Source organism: Artemia franciscana, unplaced genomic scaffold, assembly GCF_032884065.1.
Source record: "Artemia franciscana unplaced genomic scaffold, ASM3288406v1 Scaffold_1171, whole genome shotgun sequence".
Lineage (NCBI taxonomy): Eukaryota > Metazoa > Arthropoda > Branchiopoda > Anostraca > Artemiidae > Artemia > Artemia franciscana.
The window spans coordinates 36,289-62,865 of NW_027062753.1; the positions used below are offsets into that span (position 1 = coordinate 36,289).

General features: G+C 36.6%; 1 protein-coding gene across 1 annotated transcript in view; it reads right to left on the reverse strand.

Moving 5' to 3' along the window:
- Positions 1-375: 375 nt before the first annotated feature.
- LOC136042357 (metaxin-2-like) overlaps positions 376-26,577 on the reverse strand; it is a 35,855-nt gene continuing 9,653 nt past the window's right edge. The window contains exons 2-7 of the mRNA XM_065727324.1: positions 15,906-16,073; positions 12,598-12,674; positions 10,501-10,593; positions 6,399-6,563; positions 4,128-4,204; positions 376-610 (exon numbers count right to left, since the gene is read on the reverse strand). Of these exons, the coding sequence (XP_065583396.1) occupies positions 442-610; positions 4,128-4,204; positions 6,399-6,563; positions 10,501-10,593; positions 12,598-12,674; positions 15,906-16,073 (749 nt within the window). The 3' untranslated portion in view covers positions 376-441. The remainder of the gene's footprint in view (positions 611-4,127; positions 4,205-6,398; positions 6,564-10,500; positions 10,594-12,597; positions 12,675-15,905; positions 16,074-26,577) is intronic.

Genomic DNA, 26,577 nt, shown 5'->3' on the forward strand with positions numbered 1-26,577 from the left:
AAACTATGAAAACCAAAAAAAAAAGGAAATATTTCGACAAGGACATCCTTCAAGTCTTTCTCTTTAGACAATAGACTAATTAACCATCAAATGTACATAAAATCCTGCCCTAAAGTTTTTTTTTCTGAAACAGATCGGATACATTCCAAACGGAAGATAAACCATTCAGCAGAAAATACCGAATTCTTTTCGAATTTTTTTTAAAGAAAAGAAAAGAAAAAAAAAAGACTTTCTCGGGAGGTTCAGAGACCAGTTCAAAACCTCTACTAAGTGAATCACAGGACCCTTAATTGAGAAACCATGCACTAGTCTTTGATTACGGCTTCGAAGATACCTGACATATTTTGAACAGTTCTTAAAATGAAAAAAAAAATCTAGATGAATATCATAAATATAACATACAATAGCTATTTATAAGACGGTTACACTTAAGTTACTTCCTTAGGTTCTCGTGACTTCAGGATCTTTGAAGTATCTATCTTCAATAGTTTTCACGAGGGCAATCAAACCAGAATGTGACCTCACAATAGAAGCTAGTGAATTTTCTGGCATTGAGGTGGTCAGTAGGGTGAAGACATGGCCAAAAACAAGAGCATCTAATTCCGTTGGCCTAAAAGAAAAAAATAATGAAGAGATTTATAAGAATTCCATGCTTCAAAGGTGGCTCCTATTCAAGAGATTTACAAGATTCATACTTTTCTCCTCTCACATCCTTAATTCAAAATCTCCTCCCCCCTAACAACCATTTTTCTACAGGAGCATCATAGGAGAGTTTGCTTCATGAATATGCAGGGGGAAAATTTTTCCTAACCAAAGCTCCTGTTCCAAGAGTGGGAATGGGTTTCAAAAATGAACCTGGCTTTCATTTGCATTGGTCTAATCACTACCTTAATGAGACAACAATCACTGAGTTTGGTTCACGAAGCAATTTCAGATTTCAAAAAATATATACCAACTAAAGGGCTATCCCTGAACACGAGATCATGAAAGTTTCCTCCGAGATTAGTTCGAAAGACACCGCTTGCAAAAATGTAAGATAATGGCATACATACTGCCATTTTCCTAAAATGCACTCCCCCCAAATATAATATAAAGTCTTACTCTGTCCCCTGTAGACCCGTGTGTGCCAATGAGTGATGGGCTAGTCTGACATAGCGTTTATTTAAATAGTTTAAGATGGTGTCTTTCCTTTTGGGTGATCCGGCCGTACCTTGCTTTTGTCTGTTTTCCATAATGGCCTTTCTCATAGTTTTAATCAGAAGATTTTGAGCAAAAAAGGAGCGGAGAGGAGGCCTAGCTGCCCTCCAATTTTTTGATTACATAAAAAGGCAACTAGAACTTTTAATTTTTTACGAACATTTTCATTAGTAAAAAATATACGTAACTTACGAATTAACTTACGTAACGAACTTCTATATTCGTATGTTTTTATTACGTATATGAGGGGTTCACCCCCTCGCCAATGCCTCGCTCTTTACACTAAAGCTTAAATTTTGACCCAATTCCCTAAGAATGACCCCTGAATCACAAAGGCTGTAGAATAAATAGTTGAAATTACTAAAAATACTTTAGCGTAAAGAGCGAGGTATTACGAGGAGGTGAATCCCTCTTATGCGTGCTAGTTTCTGTTCGTTTTAAGTTGTAATGCTGCTCCTTACTTTCAACTGAAAAAACCTTTCATGTGCATTTGTTCATTGTTTTTTTAAATAGAGCTAGAAAATCCTGCACCCCCTTCATTGAAATTCTCTTCTCCCATGACAAATTCCTCCATGGAAAGATTCTCCCACGTACCCCCCCCCAGTCAAAGTTTGAACGGTCAAAGTTTGAAAATTGCAGCCCCTCCCACGGGGACTGTGGGGGAGTAAGTAGTCCCCAAAGACATAGTTATTAGGTATTTGGACTATGGTGAATAGAATGGCTATCTCAGAATTTTGATCCGGTGACTTTGGGAAAAAATGAGCGTGAGAGGGGGTGTAGGTGCCCTCCAATTTTTTGGTCACTTAAAAAGGGCACTGGAACCTTTAATTTCCGTTAGAATGAGTCCTCTCGTGACTTTCTAGGACCACTTAGTCGATACGAAAACCCCTGGAAAAAAAACACAAAAAAAAAAAAAAAAAAAAAAACAAATAAACACGCATCCGTCATCTGTCTTCTGACACAAAATGCGAAATTCCACATTTTGTAGATAGGAGCTTGAAACTTCTACATCAGGGTTCTCTGATACCCTGAATCTGATGGTGTAATTTTCGTTCAGATTGTATTACTTTTGGGGGGTGTTTCCCCCTATTTTCAAAATAAGGGAAATTTTCTCAGGCTCGTAACGTTTGATGGGTAAGACTAAACTTTATGTACATTATATATTTAAAATTAGCATTAAAACGTGATTCTTTTGATATAACTTATTGGTAACAAAATTCCATTTTTTAGAGTTTCGGTTACTATCGAGCCGGGTCGCTCCTTACTACAGTTCGTTAACACGAACTGTTTGATAGTTAGTTAAAATAATTAATGCAAAATTTTGGTGTAGGTAGATGATGGATAAGCTCCTTAGTTCAAATATTCTGCTTTATTTTAAGTGGTTTCAAGTTAAGCATTTTCATCTTTTCATTTCAGAATTCGAACCTCAAATTACGAGCATATTAATCAGGTATATGCTACTTTGTTCCTATTACCGGTAGCACTAGCCTCCTAATAGAACATGATTTATTATGAATTAAAATAGCAAATTGCTTTATATTATATACAGTATCAAATTAGATTGGGTCAGGAACTATTTCAGTCACATTTCGCAACTGATCAAATTGTTTGGAGGTCCTAGGAAATTTTTAGAAAATAAGAGTATTCACTTTTTAAATCATTGACATAGAAATTAAAATAAGGTTAGCTATAGGCAACGACAGACACAGACAAAGAGACGGCAAGTGTCAAAATATATGAGCAACAAACATAAGAGCGACAACAATAGCTGGAAAAATGCCAAGAAATAACGTCACAGCTGGAAGGTAGGTAATTATTGGTCGGACCACGGAATCAGTGATATCTGGGGCATAATCATTAATGAACTACAATATTAAGACAGACAAAATATAAGAAGTTAATGAGGAATTTTTTTAGGACAGTGATCAAAATACAATTCAAGCGAAAATTTCGGCTATATGACTAGCAACCATCTTCACCAAAATATAATGCAGACTAAACAAAGAAACAAATAAGAATCTAACTCACTCAAAACTCTTTGGTACAAATAATGATGCACTGATAAAGTTTGCTGAAGCCTAACAAAAAAAAAGTTATTGATTCATGACATATAATTTTGTTAAAGGTTTGAATAATTCCTTATTGCAGTGTTTACTTTTTGGCCACTAGGTTTGTATGTAATTTGGATTAAGAATCATTTTGATTGGCTACTGATATATTAAACTTGCGTACATATGGTTAAGTGTTTACTCACCCAAGTCTCTATTCAACGATGTACTATTTTATGAATTTAAGATAACTTTAGTTGCTTCACGGACAGTTTTTTTTCCACTGAATTTCCTCAAAAAATACCTAGTGACACGGATCTTCAAAAATGCGATTGCTTAGAGCTGAATCAAAATATATTGAGTAACTATCAGAATTCAATACTTTTTTTATACTTTCCTTGTGTTTATACAGCTATTAGTCGCAAAAGGATAAAGAGCTTAAAAGGATAAAAATAAAGACAAAAGACACGAAAGTCCAAACCAGCGGTGCTGATCTCCATTTCATGGCCCTTGAGCCAAAAAATGCAATGGGGGGTTGGGGGCCAACCTACCTGAGCTTTCGCACACCCTTCCTATTTACCTTCCCCAGATTTCTCCAGGAACCCATTTAGAACTGGGTCAACTCTAGCTAGGATTGCAGAGTTACGCCACTTACCCCCGTTCCAAACCAAATAACCAGTGACACCAGGACTTGAACCCCTGTCCTTACGGACAAAGGATTTCAAGTCATACAACCAAAATATTTACTTAGATCTACTTTTGACTCTATCTTCAGAAAATTCTTCATTAACATCTGAAAATTTGTATGACGGAACGGCCGACTGGTCTTCGTCATCATATTGGATAATATTTAAAAATCAGAGTTAATAAATCTATAATTACCTGTCATTAAAGAAAAACTTTTTATTGCCGAGTCGTTCAGAGAGCGCATGACAGCAATTATCAACTTCGTTGTAAACCTACAATTAGAAAAAATCTAGTAACCAGTAACTAAATTCTGTGGATGATTCCAAAATACAATTAAAGAAAAATTAAATAAAGAAAGAAAGAAACAAATAGCCATAGATTAAACTGACATTCGATACTATTTTTCCTAGTCTTACTATCCTCAGTAAGTTAATTAAAATATATATAAATGTATCGATCAAGTATCTCAACAAGGAAAGCATACATTCTAAATTTCCAAACGGATTAGAATTTGTCTTAATTTATAAAAAGTATATTACAAAAAAAGAAATTCGAAGTCGTTCCTCTAGCGTATTTATGGATTTGTTTTTAGAAGCAATGGGCTCCATCCACGTAGAGGCATTTGGGAATAAATCTGGTGGACATGTTCCTCTCTCCTCCAAAATTAGAGCCTATAATAGATAGTGTAAGCATGCTGCAAAAAGAGAATATATTTAAAAATTTTTATTTAAAGCAGCGCTTTGGAGTTGGAGTCGTGGAGTCGGAGTTTTAGTAAATTTTTGCCGTTAGAGTCACAGTCGGAGCAACAGAAATTATGTGAGACCCTTTGCAGTGGGAATTACTACTGTCACTGCTCTACCTCCCACTCAAGTCAGTGTTGAAGACTCTTCTCAGCACCGAAGTTAATTAAATCTGATCTCTGGGCATCTATGAAAGAAGACATTACTGAAGAAATATTGTTTCTGAGAAATATGAAATAAATATGATGGCTTGCTAAGTATTTCAGCTCGGAGTCAAAGCAATTATGTTTAAAGTTTCAGTAGTCGGAGTCAAAGTCGGTAAATTAAAAATATCTGGAGTCAAATTCGGTTACAACTTATAAACGACCCCAAAACCAATGTTTAAAGTGCTGTCTCAGGGGCCTACCAATTTTATTTTCGATTTAATTTTAATTTAGGGACATTTTGATTTAAGGAAGTTTTGATTTAGGGAAATTTCTGTAGTAACAAATTCATCTTAAACCATTATAATTTGATATTTTAATACTTTAAGGTTTACACAAACATATTTCGACTTTCAAACATAGTAGCAATTACGAGTTGAAATTCCTTCGGAGGCTCTAGTTAGGCCTCTGTTTAACGGAATATCAGGGTTAAAATGCCTATTACCACGATAATCTGTTTTCAAAAATAGGAAAAATATTATATTTATTTAACAATTTTCTTTGAAGAGAAGTGCTCTACAAAATTAGAGTAGCCTAGTGTCAACGAAATACCATCGTCAACTTACTATTTATTGAATTACAGCAAGGAGGACTTGCCATAGATATGTCATCAGAAGAATGCAAATATTTTCACCATTTCTCAAGTCCAACCTTCAGTAATAAGTTTATTTTTAATATGGACTCAAATACAGAACTTCTTAAACTGATTAAAAACGGTTCAGCAGCAATAAACTAGTAAGTAATGCCATTTGAGTATGTGAATTCAGTGCAAGGATATCCCTTAAGAAAATTAAAACCTTTGTTTAAAAAAATTATGTCTCGTTATCATTTTGATAAGTGCCGTATATTTATCAAGGTTAAGGTAACGACGTTTCCACCATATTGTAGAAAGAAGAAACCTGAATAACGCATTATAAAGGGGAGTGTTTGAGTATTATATTTAAGCTTTTCACTTCTGTTTTTATCTTCAGAGTAAATGTCCAATTCCTCATATTGGGGGAGGGGTAATATCGTAATACAGAACATTCATGTTGTGTTTTTCTTAGATTTCTGATTTTGAAAATGAACTCGGTTTTCTCCTTCTGAGGACGCAAGTCATAATACTCATCCTTTTTCTCTAATAGAATAGCTACAACGCGTTTTGACATGGTAATTCAGTTCACTTTCCCATCTTTTCGGGTAAATACTGACTCAGGTCTCCCCTTGAATAAGTCAGACACTACTGGCGTCAAATAATAAAAACAATCATTAAAATAGATATAGATAGTTTTCGTACCCTAATTTTTTTTTACAAAGATTTTTTTCTTAAGACGGCAGTTGTAAATCAGTTGACTTTTGTGTGCATTGCAAAGAAAGAGAAATTTGTTTAATAAAAGTGTGTTTACGAACCGTTATTACGCAGATATTTGTTTATCAGATGAATCAAAAGGGCCTATGTTAGGATGAATCATGATCAATACTGTCGTTATGCCTTTAGCTGGAATGCACTATTTGTAATCCTCAAACAAAATTTATTTAAATACCTCATCCAGGGATTTTTGAGCCCATCCAAAGGCGGTAAGACGCTTTTTAATTTCCCTTTGCTTTTGCCACGTTAGAACATGCTTCAATGGCCAGGGATAAACAGATCCGTAACGTGGTTTAGTGATTTCAGTGAAGGTAGAGTTGTCTAGCCAGCTAACGTACAGCTGTAAGAAATTAAGAAAAGATTAGACAAGAAAGATACGCTTCTAAATCCTAGGTTCACATCTTTGGGGGCCCCAGAAAGTTTGTTGTGTGATTTTCAATTTAGTTCTTTCAATTCGGTTCATTATTACACAAAAATTACAAACCGAAAAGCTTCAGAAGGGATTTAAAAACAATCGTCTATTATGTTAATATCAAACAGTTCATGGTAACGAACTGTAAGTAAGCAATGACTCTATTCAATAGTAACCGAAACACTAAACATGGAAATTTTGATAGCAATAGATACATAAAAAGAATTGGCTTTTATGATGATTCCAAATATACACAATTCATCTGGATCCGGCTAGCGTTCAAAAACTACGAACCTGAGAAAATTTGCTTCATTTTCAAAAAATGGGAAAACACCAAAAAGGCCGGTAATCTTAATAAAATCACATTATTAGATCCAGCATATCAGATGCAACTTAGGTCTCAGAGAACCGGGAGAGGACTCATTCAAATGGATGATAAAAGTTTTAGTTTCATTTTGAGGACGACAATGATTTTACCATGGAAAAGTGGACTTTTCTGCCATTTTATAGCACCAACCTATGATCTCACTCTAAAGAGGACCAAGTTGCAATCCATTGAAAATTCTGAGATGGCCAATCAATTCAAAAGTATCGAAAAACTATATATTGAACTTCTCATTCAAAAAGAAAGTAATGTCACACGGAGGCACATTCGTTCCTCCAAATTCAGGTAGTCTATACGAGACGAATGGTTAAAAGGGACATTTATATTATTGCTTGATGGAACTAATTTGAATCACTTAATTTTTATGAAGTTGTGTTTAGCGACGTTATATGAGTTTTTGGGCGTGTTTTTCCCCGTTTGTCGAAAATCAGACAAATTTTCTCAGGCTCTTAGCTTATGAAGGGTAGCAGGACGAAGAAGAAGAAAAAAAAGAACACCAGATTTTTTTCTCTCTTTTTTTAATTTCTATCACAGCATAGTTGCCGAATTCGATTTTTTTACTTAAAAAAAGCACCGGTATTAAAACTTAATGAACTTTATATATTTATAATCAGCATTAAAAGGCAAATCTTTTGATCTGTTAATTGTTAGAAAAATTCCTTTTTTTTTAGTATTGTTTACTATTAGCTGTTATTATTGCTTCTTATTTTGCAGTTCGTTACCACAAACTGTCTGATAAATTTTTCAATCTGTGAAATCAAATGGATCATATGATGTTCCTCTTTGATTAGATCACATAGGTTTTCTAAGGCGGACAAATTGACTGCAAAATCGTCAAAAAGTAGTAGCGTTAATATATAAAGAAAGGGAGTTCGGGTAAGGAAGTGGCCTTCCTGGACTTTTAAGATTTGTATAACTGTCATAGATGTGTAAGAGGCGACATTTACAGTCATATCTATTCAATAGAGATAATTGGGGAGCGGCCGAGGAAAAGATGATTCAAATCTTTAGCACTAAGACAAGAATATATGATTTTATAAGCTATTCTACAAACTGGTCATCTTTGAGGGGGAAGTTGCTATGCCACCCCTGGTACTTTAACCTATACTTGGAATGCAATAAATGCGGACTTGGGAGTTAATTACTGTTGTTGAATAAAAAAAAAAAAAAAAAAAATTGATATAGCCAGGAGGCAAAACCTGGCTATATCAGCGCACTAAAAAAAATATTCAAGCTTTAGTCAATTCTTGCAGCAAAAACTGGTTGTTGGCATTCAATTTTATTGCACCAATCTTTTGGTGGTAAAATGTTAATGATGGTATTCGCTCGTGCTCACAGTATAAGCATATATAATAATAATAATTTATTTATCACCCACCTTGCAAAACAGAGGTTGAGAAGAGTAAATACAAAAGAAAAACAGCAAAAGAAAAACAAGAAACAAAGTTGATCACATACATAAAAAAGACGGAAAAGGCGATGAAAACATCCTAGCCTATAAGGCGCTTTAATAGCTAGCTTGGCACATAATTTTTCGACAACACCAGTAATATCTGTCACACAATACTTTTTAAACAGACATGAATACGTTTTAGATCACCGGTCAAGAGAAGTGGCCGAATACTAGTGCAGAAGAGTACAGAATGATCACAAAAATTTGAATAAAGCCGAGTTAGCACTCTCCTCCTATAGTTTCCACGCTTTGTCACAATCTTAGAGTAACCGAGCCTCAGCTTATCACTAATATCTTTGACAGCACGAGATTGAAGAGTATTATAGAATCGCAAACTGTTATGCCAAGCCAACGAAACGATTTAGCACGAGGAATACTAAAACCACCGCAGTATAGTGATTCTGAAAGATTATTACCGTTGAAAACAAGAAACTCGCACTTGTCAATATTTAGCTACAGACCGATACCGCGGAGAGTAGAAGTAACTAACTTCACTGAACGGGCAAGACCAGACTCAGTTTGACTGACCAGAAGAATGTCATCTGCATAAGCCAGATATGAGATACTAGATGGTCCTAATTGGCACTTAGTCGATATTTTTGATAAAACATCTTCAATAGAGGCATTAAAATTACACAGAGAAAGAACTCCCCCTTGTCTTACTCCGCAACGAACAGGGATATGGCCAAAATAAGAATTATCAAATGACTTACGGTGAAGGTAAGAATGGGAGTACCAAAAACGAAGCAAGTGAAATACCGACCGATTTACTCCTCTCTGGCATAACGATGTCCATGCTTGAGTATGACAAACACTGTCAAATGCTTTAGACAAGTCTAGGGTTGTGAAATGAAGTACGCGACGAGTGCGATGGGCATAATTTAACAAAGAAGTCAAAGCACAGTGAGCATGCTGACATGCTCATATAACAATAGCGAAAAGTTTGTTAAAATTGCGCGTACGCGAAGAGGCGGAGTCATGAAGTGAGGTCTAGACTGATATGTGTCAAATATCTTTAATGGAGAGTTTATGACTTTTTGCTGCTGTTCATATACAATCACACTGTGCTCATTCTCCAGCATCAAGATACATTTAAGAACAAACTTCGTCTTGGTCTGTCAAGACATAATTTTTGATTATTGTCTTTTTCTAGAATGTATCCTTCTGAACGTAAAAAGTTAACACTTAACATAAGGGTTTATACTAAAGTCGGAAGCAATACAAAAAAGAGATTTGGTCAGATTGGTTCCAACTCAGCATCTAAAAGAATTTAAAGCTCAATTTTCTTCAGGTGTTAGTTCCCTAGGAAATATGCAATTTGTGATGACATAAGTGTGATCATCGGATTCAAGGATTTTAGATCGACGACTTCATCAAAGTTCGGTTACGATATTGCTGCAACTTTTCCTAAGAGAACAATCCAAACTTACTGAAAAAATTTTAGGCTGAAAAGAAAAAAAACTATTTTGGAAATGGAACTAACTATTGGATAACCTGATAGGCAGCTAATGCTCAGTGTCACCTATCAAATGAAAGCAAAATTGTATTCTTAAGTCAAAATATTAGAACCATAGGAATATTAGAAAAAAAAATTGAAACAGCTTTCTACAAATTTGATAATTTTGCTCTCAAGGGTCATCGTCATGACTCATTGTCATCTTAATCAGAGTATCTGGATATGGAGGTTCATTTATCACTTTTGAAAAACATGTTCATTTTTAATTTGTTTAATGCAAAATTTTCAAATAAATATTCTTTGCCAAAAAAAAAGATCTTTCTGTCTTACTCTTATCATCCCCTTCTTCTTTACAGCGGCGTCAATTAGGGCGGCTGTTCGGATTGGCACATACTTTCTCTCCAGATTTAAAAAAACACCTGTTTAGGATATATTTTCATTAAAAAATGAATACTTTGGATATTTTCATCGACAAAATTGGCAACCACCCTTAGATTTGACTACCCCCCCCCCTAGTTTTTTGTGAATTAACGCCACTGCTTCTAAATAGAGTATTTTATATTTGACAGACCTCGGCGTTTCCAAGAATGTTGTTAACTAGGGACATATAGGCTCTCATATCAGCTTTCTGGGAAGCATCCAGATGATCTGTAAGACTGATTCCCTGAAAAAAATGTATACATTTATTTAGGCAGAGGATAATTGATCTTAAATATTGAAGAACAGTCATTGGAGATACGAGTAAAAAACTAGGATGGAGCCTACTTGCCTGGTCTTTGATTCTCTGGTGAGGGGCTGAGGACATTCTATCCAATACAGCAACATTTCATCAATATGGGGTCCTGCCACGTACGCAGGGGGGGCCGTCAGCCCCCCCCCCCCGAAATTTTGTGAAATGTTTAATTTCCCCATGGGTTTTTGGGATTTCTGGCAACAGTAGGACATTTATTAGGAATCTAGATACATGTGTGAAGCCTTTTTTTTTAATTTTACAGCATGCAATTATCCGGTCAAGTCACTGCCCTATTATTAACCCATTTTCTGTCTAACTTTTTACCCTCTTTGAAGTAATTAGCGATTGTACTGTTATTTATATTGTAAAGAGAGTTTGCTTTCCACAGCAAAATAGAATTATCCTTGATATTAGGGCGTTTATCCCCCCTTTTCAGGATAAAGTACAGCTTTTAATGGATCAATTTTTGGAAACTATCATTTTTCATTAAAATCGACGTTTCGCAATAGAAGAACTACCCCCCCCCCCCACAGCACACATATTGCACTGTTAATTTCCCTTTCAGTTGGATATTTTAGATTAATCACTGGTTCTAAATCGCTATGAACATAACCTGAGCCTAGAACATACTTTTGAGGCTTCAGTCTTCTTCCCCCAATCCGCTACAATTCTACAGATTAAAGTTAATCTGTATTTTCTGATACACGTGCTTCTTACATTTATTCAGTTACTAATTAAAAAAGTGATACGTTATATCTACTGTTTCGAAGGTTTTGCCCCTCCCCCAAACAAAAAAAAAATCCTGCGTACGTGTCTGTGAGGGTCAGTAAATTGAGGGGGTAACTTAGCGTTTAGTAATTTTATAAGAAGGTTTCAGTCATGTACAAATTTCTCGATGTTATTTATTTTAAACGATTGAACATTATTTAGTCGTTTACTTTATCTAGTATTATTTTAAGAATTAAGAAAACGTAGTTTTCTATTAAAATAGAGAACGGATTTAAAGCATAAATAGCTTTTTTTAAGTAAATCACAACCATTTTATGTCGACAGATTCTTATTAAAAATAAGCTTAGGTCCTAGAAGGCTATAGTACGTTTTTGATTCACTGAATTTCCAGTAATTTCCAAAGGAATAGACTTAAAGCAGAGCAGTCGTTAATAACAACTTATTAAATTTCTTAATAATGGAGCTAGTCTGATTTTTGTAAATTATGAAATCAATATTCTTAGTTTTAATAGAATATAATGATTTTGCACTTATATACTGCAATATTAGCCTTAAGTTTGTAAATATCAAACGCATAAATCATTAAATACCAACATGGATCCTAATCAAGATGCTAGGCACGTTCCCCCCGGAAAATTCCCCCTTGTGCAAAATTCAGCAGCCGATAAGCAAGTATGACAAATAAAGATAATGAAGAAAAGAAAAATTTTGGGAGTATTCAAACAATATTAAATATAAACTGAATATGTGATGTAAAATATCCTACAGAATTTATTTTTACAAGTTATTTTATTTTATTTCTTTTTCGTGTTTCTGGGGGCTGACTTATCATAGCAGAGTAATATAAAGTCAATGTTGGAGCTGTGGGGGTGATAGTAACCCCGAGGGCAAATGTGGTAAACAACTTGAAGTTTTTGAACAAAACAGATAATCAAATTTCGGTTCGATATCGGTTCAGAAATATTGATCCTGAAACTTCAATGCCAAAAGTTGAAACATCTTTAATTACACTTGTTTGGCTAATAAAGGGAGTAGAGATATGATAAGAAAGTTACAATTTTCCTTGATGCAGTAATTTAATTTAATTCAGATACATATTTTAAAATTATGACTTTATAAGGTAACATTGAGTTTTACTAGTTTGAAAGTGTTTGAGTCCAGAATTATTGGACAGGTATTCATAAAAAAAAGAATAAAATAGAGTACCTTAGAGAACACAAACGAAACTATTGGATCAAGATCTGCGATGACAAACTGTCCACACTTAATAAACGGAAGTTTGCCTAAAAAAGAGAAAAAATATGTTTGCAGCTCCAAGCAATATTGAAGAGCCTAGGTAAATGCGCCAAAAATTTTGAGAGGGTGAGATAAAGAGCCAAGGAGGTCCTTGGTTTTTACTAGGGACTCGCATAAAACATTTAAGGGACAAAACAATTGGTCGATCTACTATAACAAAGGAAGAAGGTAGTTATTTTTCTATGATAGCCCCCTTGGTTATCATCATTGAATTGGTTATCTTATCAACAAAATAAAAACTTCCAATAATTAGTCGGTGCTTGATCTGAATTCACTTTATAATGTGCATGTGTATATTTCGTTATCCTTGAATTAACGGTTGATGTTATCGTGGCTCTTCAAACTAGGCCCTCTTTTTCCTGAGCATTCTACGGATTACTTTCGTCATTTTTATGATAACATTCGGATCCTATTCAGTCCATCAGTCAGATCAGACTTAAACCCTCAGAGAGCTTGTCAATATCCTGAAGTCGGCTAGTTGACTGTAACTGAGTTGGCTAGAAAGTATCATTCGTTTGGCGCCTTTGAAAAATCCAACTCTATGTTTATTACCACTTTCCCATCTATTTTAAAACGTCTTTCTGAAGCTTGCAATATACCTAGAAATCTTATTCAAGAAACCAATCGTCCAGGAGTTATTCCTTTATTCGAACTTCCATGTGAATGTTTAACTTCCTCTCGGCTTCATTATATTCATTATTCCCCAGCCTCTAAGTGGTTCGCCGTCTTATACCTTGATCAAAATACTTATTAGCTTCGCAATGAAAAAAAAATCATATTTAAATTCCTTATACTCCTTCTGTAAGGTCAGCTTTCAATCCTGTAATGACAAGTCATATATTACAGCCACCCTGATGAAAGAGAAAGACAAAGGCACTCTGAGATGCAGCTGCACTAAGGAAGAAATGGGAAGTACGATTATTTATGGGGATAGCAGGCTATTGATAGCAGTTGATCAAAAACTTTATGAAGGCACCGAAGTCTATTTCAGGTTAACCGAAAGGATTCTTGTAACCAATAATTCAGGAATTGGGAGGACCAGGAGCATTTAAAACCTTGAAGGACACCCTCTGCAGCAATTAAATTCTTCTAAACCCTGATTTCCGAACACGATCTGTCTTTTAAACTGATATTTCATATTACAGGGTAAGTGCAGTGTTGTCCCAAACCTTTGAGGATGGGGAACACCTAATCACTTATAGCTCTGAGAAGTGGTCATCAGCAGAGTAAAGTTAGAAAAAAAATCTTTATAAGTGTCAGTGCAGTACTTTTGACTGATTTAGTGGACTAATTTCTTCGATGCATTATTTTTATTCCTAGACCCCTTGGAATAGAAGGGGGGTTGTAGAAACTTTATAGGGGGCTCAATCCATAAGAAATAAAAAATTTAGTGCTCCACTTAGAGGTGGTAAAATGAGCAAAGAATGCAAACACTTCCCCCCTTCTCTTGCCCCTTTTTATCCCTCGGCACCCTTGTAACCCTAATAACATCGGATAAAATTTGGTGGTAGCTCTATGGCTCAGAATTGTTAAAAAGTCCAATACATATGTATCTGGGGACGTCATGAATCAACCAAAGAACTATTTGTGTCATCCCAACATTTTAGTTCTTAAGCAAAAATACTGAAAAGAAAAACTAAGTTGAGCTTAAGACAAATAGAAATTACAATAAGTTATTAATGAAACCTAAAATGAACAGAAATCATCATAAATAACCAAATCAAACTTGAAATAGACCTTATTGCTGCATATGAATAAATGAAATTGAAACAAGCATAAACACTTAGTGAATAATGATGTGAAACTTAAAACATACAGAATTTACCACAATTTTTTTCCTTCCATTCCTGGGTATAAAGCCTTGCAAAGGGACTACAAAGACACATTTGTCTTTCTATAACGCTCAGATTGGGCTGATGGCCCAGCAACGTCAAGAATCGTTAGGAAGAGAAGTTCCTGAGACTGAATGCGAGTGGTCGGAAGGGAATGCATTTGATTATGTTTCCTTTTTTGCCAGCCACAGAGTAAAATTTGGGAGAGCTGGTTGCATGAGCGCGACCAGTAAATCCCAGGGGGGGGGGGTTACTACCATGCGTTTTATTTTGTCAAGATTTATATGGTATTAATTTTCATTCTCCAATTTATACATTTTTCAATTGTCTTCTTCTTTTCAAGGAAGGCCATTACTCCCTTCCCTTTCAACATCTGTGCCTCGTAGGGATTTCTGGGTTTGTTCAAATTTATTCTATCATCACATGTACCCATTAGAATGGCGGTGATTTCTCTGGCAGTAATGGAAGCTCGATGGCATGAAATGTTCAGCTAATCTCTTTGTTCTGCCTACCTTCGTTGTAGTTGTTGACATACAGTTTTAATTCCATTATTTTTCTTTATTATTAAGTTTAGCATGGCAACATTTTTCTATTCTTCGTTTTCTGTTATTTTAGCCAAGGAAAAAAGGACGAAGAGTCCTTTTTAGTGACTCTAAATAGAAAAGGAAATTATACCTACAACTGGCACAAGTTATTATTTCTGGATTGGGATACACATCCCAATCAAGAGATTAATCACTTTTTCAGAGATTATAGACAAATGGACCAAAAACACTAACCCTTTCTCATTTTTCGTTAACTTGGCTAAAATGTATTCAATGGGTCCTCTCTTGAAGGTCAACCAGCAATACTGTTTGCAGTTACGGCCCTGGTTTGGCGAAGTCACTGAAAGTCTACATTAATACCAATATAAGACCCCGCGGACGGGATTTCCTTTCGTAGCATAAGAATGGAAAAAGAGCTACAAAATAAAAATATATTCCCAATATTTATTGTTACTTCGGAAGCTGAAAATTGGGATGCATGATGAAAAAAAATATTCCCGTTGGGGAAATATACGGTTTACTTCTGTTTCAGATCAGAATCGGACACCTTTCTTCTCAATTCTGAGATCAACAAATAAATATTTAAATGAAATTATATTTTCCTATTCGCACCCAAATAAAAATTTACAATGGCAATTTTCTTAGATGCGCATTCAAAAGATCAAAGAATTTTGTTTTCAATAAAACAGTAGCTGGAATTGGCAAAGCACCCAAGCTTCGTCATTTTTGTTTGTAAAAGACTACCTTCCCATGTCAATACTTAGCATACTGAAAATCACTGTACACGACGTTCTTGTGCCAAAATAAAGGCAATTTTATTTTATAACAAAAAAAAAATTACCATTTGGCGACATGTCTTCTGCATTGCCTCTCATCTCAACTTGTATCTGAAGTCCACACATTTTCATGAAAGCTTTGACAGTTAAACTTGATGCAATATCGTTGATCAAAATTTGTTCTGTTTCATAAGGCTGGTATAGCCTTACATCTTCGGGCCAAGGTTCTGAGGCTTAAAAAAAATTGGACATTGTATTATCAAGAGGGAGTAAGAAACTCTCTCCAACTTCTCCTGTCATTTAGCCTATATTTGTGATAAAAGAACTTGGAACTTCCATCATAGTTTTGAATTGCTTTAAGCTCATGAACGATTTATATAATGCCCAAAATGCGTAGCACAATTCTTAGTTCTCATAAAATGTAAAACTTGAAATCCCAATGTGATTTCACACTGAGATACAGAAACGCCACCACTTCCCGAAATTTCAAGACAGGTGCCGCAGTTTTCATATGTAATTTTGATTTATTTCAAGTCTAACCGCAGCACAGTGGCATAGAGAGGGGGACACAGAAAGCGATCCCTTAACATTTTCTAATTTTCTTTAAATATTAGATAGTAGGTACTCTAACATAAATTTTCAAAAACGAATTTACAGAGAGCAATGGTTGAAAGCATTTAGAGTTAGAATCCGAAATATTACTCCTACAACGGAACAAAATAAATTAATTAGTTCTGTCCCTTCCTTGTACCCCACCCCAATTCCTTCTTCGTGGCAGTAAAAACTTCAGAAGATACTCATTCGATCAGAAACTGAGAATTCTAGTCCTTTTTATAAGCTGAAAGTGATTGAAGACCAACCAGCCCGTCCTAAAACTGTTCTTAATATCTGGTCCTTTCCTTACTCCTTAGAACATCTGGTCGACATTTTGAGGTAACCATTTTCTACTCTTTCTGACCCGTCCGCAAGAATTAAGAAGATTTTTTTTAGTCATGTTAGTGCTGTCGCTAATCCTTCCTTGCAAAACAAATCTTCCTTCACATCCAAGGTATCACAAACTTTTTCATTTTCCTCTATATTATTTCCTGCAACTGTATCTCGGTTTAGCATATTTTCAAAATGTTCCACCCGTCTCTCTTTAACTCTATCGTCGTCATTAATTGTGGCCCCGCTCCTATATTTAACTGGGATAGGTCTGGATTGACTAATCCCTCTCAATTTATTAACATGCCAGTAGCATATTTTACTATTATGCCGTCTAGCTGCATCTTCCAGATCCTCGGCAATTTTATCCTTGGCCTCCACTCACACCTCCTTAGTTCATATTTTAATGCTTTCTCCACTTTCTTTACATTCCTTTTATTTTCATTTGATCTGTCACTAAGATAATTCTTGTACACATTCCTTCTCCTCTCTATTAAACATAAAGCTTTTTCACTAATATTCCTAGCTGCGTTCCTAACTTCCTAACTTTAAGACACTATCAGAAACTTCACAAATTATTTTCCTAATGCTATTCCATTCATCTTCTACATTGTCTAAGTTTAAACTTTCCAGTTTAGCATTCAACTGCTCCTCAAATCTTTCTATCAAGTTCTCATCCCGGAGTCTACTAACATTATAGCTTCCCAGGCGGTAGTTACACTTCTAAAGTCAATTTTAATTTAACCTTAGACACTACTAGATCGTGATCTTTACTTTTAAGATCGATAACAGCACTCCTATATACCCTTAAGGTTAGCTGTCTTACCATCACGTGACCATCATGTTGACTTATTAGCCATTTTAGGGTCAAATACTATTAGTTCTATCTCTTCCTTGTACCCAACCCCAATTCCCCCTCGTGGCAGTAGAAACTTCAGAGGATACTCATTCGATCGAAAATTGAGAATTCTAGCCCTTTTTTTATAAGATGAAACTGATTGGAAACCAGCCAGCCCCTGTCCTAAAACTGTTCGTGATATCTGGTCCTTTCCTTACCCCTTACGACATCTGATTGACATTTTGAGGTACCCATTTTCTACTCTTTCTGACCCGTCCGCAAGAAGTAAGAGGACTATAGAATTTCCTATATTTTTTGTTCTAATTTGTGCTCCCTCAACAAGATTGCTTCTAGAGGGAAAACAAATTATCAATAATTGAAGTTCTTTGTTTTGTTAGTTTGATTGTGATTGAGCTAGAGTACAGTGTTTTATATTTACAAGAAAAAGGAACTGAACTGAAACCTGGCTGGGCATTTCTCAGTCACAAGATATTTACTGCCTTGGTGCCGTTGATATTGTGAACAGAGGTTTAACTTCAAGAGGAAAGAGGAGATATTCACCCACAAAATTTTTGGTGACTTGGTAAATATTGATTCGGTTAAATCGTGCTAATAGGTCCCGCAGTCTTCCCAGCTTACTATTTAAATTTGTCAAACGAGAAGAGTAACATTAATAAGAATGAGAGAGGAAAATATTGACATGCAACTACCAAAATTCTGACCTGCCAAAATAGCCTTAATATCAAAAACTTGCTCGCAACATGCTGGGAGAATAATGACGAATGTAATACCGTGGTTTACTTTGAATGTGGATGGCAGGTCCGAAAGAATATACTAACTAGAGATGTTAGTATTTCAAGCTTATATTTCGACTTACTTTACCTCAGTTCCTCCAGAGGCATCACGTGACTACCATGTTAATTTATTTGCCATTTTAGTGCCAAATACTATATTGATTATAAATAGATTGTTATGGCTACAAAACTACAGCACTCTGTAGCCATTACTGTTTTCTTTTCCTAAATCAGATTTACCTAAGCTAGAATATAATCCCAAACGAATTAGATCACTGCAATTTGACTTCAGAAACGCATATCCCCTGAAGTTCCTTTTTTTAATTTACCAGATTGAATTATGAATAACCCTCTGAGGTTCTATGTAGGCCATCTCATGATGTGGCAAATTTGACCTTTGATACTGCAAGATATACTGTTTTTGTAAATTACAATAATCGTAAACTATCCTTCCAGTAAATTAACCAGTCCGAATAATGAATAAACTCTTTCGGGTAAAAGCATACACTCCCATGAAGTGGCCAGTTTAAACTCAGACATACTTTAGGTGCAGTTTCTACATAAAAACTCTTATCATAGACCTTACTTTGGCATTTAACAAGTCTGATTAATTTGAATCTCTACTAACTTATTAGTAAAACTTTTTTGCACAAACCTCAAGGAAAGGTACATCAGACAAAGAAAAACACAGGTGGGGGTGACCCCACATTCCTCCACACAAGGAGTGGAGCTTTTATAAAATTATCAAGTTCATAATAAATTTCGCAATAGTAAGGATAGTTTAAGGTTAATACCAAAACGCCTCAACATTTTTGGCTATTATTTGTTTCCTTATTTTGAGAAATCGACTTACATAGTTCAAATCTATTTTGGAATTAGAAGAAAGGGCAGAACAAATTTGGAAACTAAGAGTTTTGAAGCAGAACAAAACATTTTTGGAATTAGAAGAAAGGGCAGAACAAATTTGGAAACTGAGAGTTTTGAAGCAGAACAAACCATTTTTGGAATTAGAAGAAAGGGCAGAACAAATTTGGAAACTGAGAGTTTTGAAGCAGAACAAAACATTTTTGGAATTAGAAGAAAGGGCAGAACAAATTTGGAAACTGAGAGTTTTGAAGCAGAATCGGCTTTGGAATAACATGATACACCTCGTCTCATTATAGCACTGAAGAGCTTCTATTTTGCGCTTCCATTTTCCCTGGAATAATTTTAAATTTTGTTGAAGATTATTAAGAACATTTATCTGTCTTGAGGTAAGAGCTTTCTGTTTTAAGGATGTCCTACTTTCAAATTTAAAAGTGATGGATATCTTGCCTCTTATTAATTATTATATAAAGTGGGCGTCCAATGAGTTCCCCCTTCCACCTCCTGTCATATTCCCTCCGGCGGGAAATCCTCCCCAGAAAATTCTCTCATATGTAAAATTGAGCCACTAAAGAAAAAAAAGAAAAGAAGAGATTTTGGAGTGTCCTATCTATACTTATACTTATTGACGACATGACTGCCTGTCCATGGATTATTCTTTATGGTTGATTGTGTTTGGTTATGCTGTTTGACCTATGTGATTGTATGGATGAGTAGGGTTAAGGCCTCATTCAAGTGCTGGTCTATATTAATCACTAATTTAGGAAAACAGTCTTCCTTTTCTCCTTCTGTCTCTTTTTTTTTTTTTTTATGTGTTTGTGCTGTTCCATTAGTGATTTCTCTTTTCATGATATATATATATATATATATATATATATATATATATATATATATATATATATATATATATATATATATATATATAAGAGCATAGAGCAACTATGCTCTTTCCTGCCAAAAGAAAAAAAAATTCAAAATGGCTTTTTGCTTGTTTTTTTGTTTTTTAAACAAATAAATCTGACAAGAATACCTTTTTTCAGATCTTGCTAATACTAACCAAAACTAAGAAAAAGGTGAGCAATTTACAAAGTCTAAAGTTACCCACCAAATATTATGGATCAGTAACAAAGATTGTGCCATAGAAAAGTAGCATTTTCCACCATTTTGTGGCATAAAACGACAACTTTGAGTGAAGCAGGGTCAAAATTATATAGTGAAATTTCTAATGCATGCAATTGATTTTAAGTATCAAAAACCATACATGAAACTTTCCAGTTTTAGAGGCTGCGTGGTGAGGCAATCGTTCCAAAAGAGACATGCAATCATAAAAATTACACAGGTAATAGAGACACTTATTGCAAGGGTTGACTTATCATGGGGACCATCCCTACAACAAAAGGCCTCACCTTAGAATAGAATGCTGACAATACAATTCATTCTTGATACTTTAGATCTTCCATCAGGACGAATTCGAAATTATCTACTTTTTCAGGGATTAATTATCAGTTTGAAAACATTTTAATACTAGCATTATGCATGATTATAAAATAAGCCTTGACAGAATAAAACAAGCTGCTAAATAGCAGTAAAGCCTTGACGGACTCCAGTATTGATGTCAAAAGATGAACTGCGTCTACCATTGACTTGCATGCAGCTATCAGTCCCTTTGTGGAGCCGCTCGAAAAGGGTGCAGTACTTCACTGGTAGTCCCATTGTTTTCAGTATGAGCCAGAGTGATTGCTGGTCAACAGAATTGAAAGCAGCCTTGAAATCCACAATGACAACATATGCTTTTTGTTGGAATTCTCAAGTCTTTTCTATCAGCTGCTGCATTGTGAATATTTGCTCCACAGTGGACCTTCCTGGCATGAAGCCAGTCTGTTGGATTCTTTGTTGGCTTCTGAGGAAAGTGGTACAGCGGTCCAGGAAGGTCATAACGAAGAGATTCCCGCGCACAGAGATGATTTGCCGCCACGATAGTTGGAGCAGATTCTGCGACTGTCTTTCCATTTCCAGAGAGGCAGAACGATGCCCACTCACCAGTCTTTTGGAATCCGTTCTGTATGAAATACTATGGAGAACAGTAGATGGAGCTAGAGAAGGGTCGCTGCCTCACCATGTTTCAGCAGTTCTGCAGGGTAACCACAGACTCCTGGGGCTCGGTTTTTTTTCATCCGTTTCAGAGATTTCAGGATTTTTGTAGAGGTGAAAGGGTGTTGCACACTTTCACACGCGGCCTCAGGGGTGATGGATGCAACTTTAAGAAGGACAAGGTCGGTCTGGTTAACATAGTCGAGGTTTAGAAGTGATTCTTCCAGGCAGACAGCTGAGTGCTTTCGTTAGTGAGAATATTTCCATCATTAGATATCATAGGACCTAGAGAGGATGGCTTTCCATCAGTAAGATCCCGAAGGTGTTTGTATAGAGTGCATGTGTCACCCTTTCTGGCGGCCTCCTCGAGATCGGTGGTCTTTTTCTTGGTGAACAGCTTTCTGTCTCTGTGGAGGAATTTATTTCTTATGCTGATTAGACCTCTGTAGGTAACCATGTCCTTCGCTAGGCGTGCTTTGCAACACTGATGAATAACATCTAGAGTTTCCTGTAATATCCAGGACTTTTTTCTGGGCTTCAGACGACCAAAAGTACTTTCAGCCAAAAGCAATACACCATCCTTGAAGAGTTGCCATGCTTTTTCAGATTCTGAAATTCGCCCCAAGACAGTCGAAACGGTTTGAGATGGAGACAGCATAGACCTGGCACGTGTTGGAGTTTGCGAGCTTGTTCAGTTCTAATTTGGGGGGACGGTGATCACTTTTCTGGGCTTTCAGGCGCAGTCTAAGGTTAGAGACGACAAGCCTGTGGTTGGTGTTTCCCAATTCTACACTTCTGTAAGTTTGGCAATCAGCATCAGGAAATGGTTATGTAGTCTAACATCTTTCTTGTTTGTCCATCATTGCTATTCCAAGTATATTTGTGAACTTCTTTCCTGTGAAAAGGGTGTTGTTGATCACAAGATAGTACATGTTGCACAGAGGAAGGAGCCTTAGCCCGTTGTTGTTCAAGCAGTCAGGTGTTACAGGTCCTAGAACATTGTTCCAAACGCCGTCTGTATCTCTGACAGTGCTGTTAAAGTTGCCAAGAAGGGTTAAAACATCATGAGCGGATACTTTTGATAGGATGCTAGACAGCTGGGCATAAAAACGATTTTTCATCTCATCTGAGGCTTGATTTGCTGGGGCGTAGCAGACAATGATGGTCCACTTTCCATGTTTGTGCTGTTATTATCCTGTCTGATATTTGCTTGTAAGAAAGGAGGCACCTCCTGGTCTGAGAGTCTAGCACAAGTGTGACTCTATTAGTTTTGGTTCTCTGATCACTTGACCAGATTAGGTGATAACCTTTACCAATGTGTTCAGAGATGTTGCCTATAAGGCGAGCTTCAGTTGCGCCTGCTACAGCTACACCAAAACACTTGAGTTCTAGCGCAAGCATTGACTTCACTCCAGGGAAGTAATGGTCAGAACATTCCTATACAACATTCTTCGCTGTCCCATTGTCTGTGCATATAAATAGATTGTCAGGTTTACTGACTCTTGAACATGCATCATTTGTGTCCCGGTATCCCAGTTTGTAATTTCTCTTTGAGCGTCCCGGTCGTCATTTATATTCCCTGTGTCCCGGTCTGTAATTTCTATTCGAACAATCCCTGTGTCCCGGTCGTCATTTATATATCCCGCCTGTGCCCCCAGCGTCCCCGTTGTAGTTGTGTCCCTATGTCCCGGTCGTCATTTATATTTCCTGTGTCCCAGTCGTGATTTGTGTCCGGGTGTCCCAGTCTGCAATTTCTCTTTGAGGTTCCCGGTCGTCATTTATATTCCCTGTGTCCCGGTCGTCATTTGTGTCCCGGTATGTAATTTCATCAGTTGACAAACATGACGACAGTCGACAAACAACTTCATGACGCATACAGCTCAATCCTTATAATGACGTCAGTCGACAAACATGACGTCTGTCGACACACAAACATGACGTCACTCGACAGACAAACACACACACAGACAACTTATTTTTATATATATAGATAGATAGATAAATATATAAAATAAGTTGTTTGTCTGTGTGTCTGTCTACTGACGTCATGTTTGTGTGTCGACTGACGTCATATTTGTCAACTGACGTATCTATATATATAAAAATAAGTTGTCTGTCTGTCTGTCTGTGGATCAGGTGACGTCATGTTTCTGTGTCGGCTGACGTCATGAAATTAGTTGTCGTCATTTTTGCTTTGACGGTGACGTCATTAAAGATATTTAAGACATGCGTTCACGGAAAAATGTTTAATTGTAAAATGACTGAAGAACCTACAATGGCAACAGCCGAGGAAGCTGCTCAAAGAGTCTATACCAAAAAACTTACTGCTGATACAGAAAGTAAGAAAAGAAAGCGTGCCGAGGAATCACAAGAACAGCAAGAAAACAGGCTTGCATCTGATAGAGAAAGTAAGAAAAGAAAGCGTGCCGAGGAATCACAAGAACAGCAAGAAAACAGGCTTGCGGCTAAAGAACGCAAAACCGCGCAGTTAGATGAAAATCCGACTGGAAAGCGAGAGACAAAACATATCAAAACTTAAAATGATAGCGATGATGATTGGGTTTGGGATTTTGACTTGGATAAGGTCATCAATGCCTACCAGATTTAAGTTAAAAAACAAAGGTTAGGCGATATGTACTTCATAGTGACGCTGAAAAATAAAGAAGAAAAAGAAAACTGAAAAAATGTAAAAAACTAAAAAGAAAAAACACTCAAAGATAAATTACAGACCGGGACACAAATGACGACCGACACAGAGGGAATATAAATGACGACCGGGAACCTCAAAGAAAAATTACAGACTGGGACACCCGGACACAAATCACAACCGGGAATATAAATGACGACCGGGACGCAGGGACACAACTACAACGGGGACGCCGGGGGCACAGGCGGGATATATAATTGACGACTGAGACACAGGGATTGTTTGAATAGAAATTACAGACCGGGACACCGGGACACAAATGACGACCGGGACACTGGAACACAGGGAATATAAATGACGACCGGGACACTCAAAGAGAAATTACAAACTGGGACACCAGGACACAAATGACGACCGGGACACAGGGAATATAAATGCTATTTATATGCACAGACAATGGGACAGTGAAGAATGTTGTATATTCGCATGTTTTACGTAGTTAAAAATATATATTTATATCTATCTCTATTCACAGGTGGGACACAGGGACACAGCTACAATGGCGCGTAACGACTTATTCGCGCGGGGGGGCTTGGGGGGGGCGCGAAGCGCCCCACCAACTAGGTGTTGGGGTGGCGCGAAGCGCCACCCCAACAGCTAGTTATATATAAAAATAAGTTGTATGTGTGTCTGTCGAGTGAGGTCATGGAATCATGTCATGTCGTCATGAAGTTAGTTGTCGTCACGTTTGTTATGACGATTCATAACATTAAAGGTATTTAAGACATTCGTTTACGAAAAAATGTTTAATTGTAAAATGACTGAAGAACCTACAATGGCAACAGCCGAGGAAGCTGCTCAAAGAGTCATGCCAAAAAACTTGCTGCTGATAGAGAAAGTAAGAAAAGAAAGCGTGCCGAGAAATCACAAGAACAGCAAGAAAATAGGCTTCCGGCTGATAGAGAAAGTAAGAACAGAAAACGTGCGGAGGAACTACCAGACCAACGCGAAACCAGACTTGCTGCTAAAAGAGAAAGTAAAAAAAGAAGGCTTGCCGAGGAATCACAAGAACAGCAAGAAAACAGGCTTGCGGCTGATAGAGAAAGTAAGAAAATAAAGCGTGCCGAGGAATAACAACAACAGCGTGAAATTAGGCTTGCGTCTCAAAGAGAAATCACCAAAAGAAAGCGTGCCGAGGAATCACAAGAGCAACCTGGGTCAGTGCGATGCTGGATGTACTCAGTGGAATGGCAAAAACGAGGATTGCCACACGCCCATATACTAATCTGCCTACATTATAAAATTACTTCTAACAAAATTGATGATGTGATTTCCGCTGAAATACCTGATGAAAATGTCGATAAGAGGTTATATGATATTGTTGTAAAAAATATGATACATGGACCTTGCAGTGCCCTGAACGAAAATTCACCATGCATGGCCAAAGGAAGGTGCACAAAGCAATATCCTCGACTTTTAGTACCCAACACAATTACTGACAATGATGGTTACCCACAATATAGAAGAAGATCTACTGAAGATGGCGGTAAAACAGCAATAATAAAGAAGCGTAACGGTACCACCATCGAAGTAGATAACCAGTGGGTTGTTCCATATTCCCCATTATTATCAAAAACATTTAATGCACACATAAACGTTGAATACTGTAACTCCGTAAAGGCAATCAAATATATATGTAAGTACGTCAACAAAGGCAGTGACATGGCAGTTTTTGGCTTGCAGTCCGAAATCAAAGACATCGACGAAATCATACAATATCAGGCTGGAAGATACATAAACAGTAATGAAGCTGTTTGGCGAATTCTTTCATTTCCAATACATGAACGTAGTCCAGCTGTTGTTCACTTAGCGGTACATTTACAGAATGGTCAACGTGTTTATTTTTCGGAATCCAACGTGCAACAAAGAGCCCTGAATCCACCGGATACAAAGTTAACTGCTTTCTTTTCGCTATGCAAAAATGATTCTTTTGCAAAAAAAAACTGCTGTATACTGAAGTGCGTATTACACGTGGAATACTAAAAATAAAGTATTTGAACGTCGAAAACAGGGTAAGTCAGTCGACGGCCAACCTACCATCTTCAAAGATACCACGATAGGAAGACTCTACACCGTTCACCCCAATCAACATGAATGCTTCTTTCTACGCCTGCTTTTGGTGAATGTACCCGGTCCGACGTCCTTTGAGTATTTGAGAACTGTAAACGGTACTATACATGACACTTACCGTAGTGCATGTCAAGCTCTGAATTTATTGGAGAATGACCAACACTGGGATAACTGCATCAATGACGCGTGCGAAACCTCAACTCCAAGTCAAATCCGTGCATTGTTTGGAATCATTCTAACAACTTGCTCTCCTTCAGCTCCTACAGGGTTATGGGGAAAATATAAATCGAAAACGTCCGAAGATATACTCCATCGAAAACGGTTAGAGACGTCAGATATGACTTGATTTTACATCAGAAATTTATAACTACACTTTAGTTATTATAGAAGATTTGTGCGTATGTATGGCAAACAAACCTCTTCAGGATTTGGGAATGCCTTCACCTAAT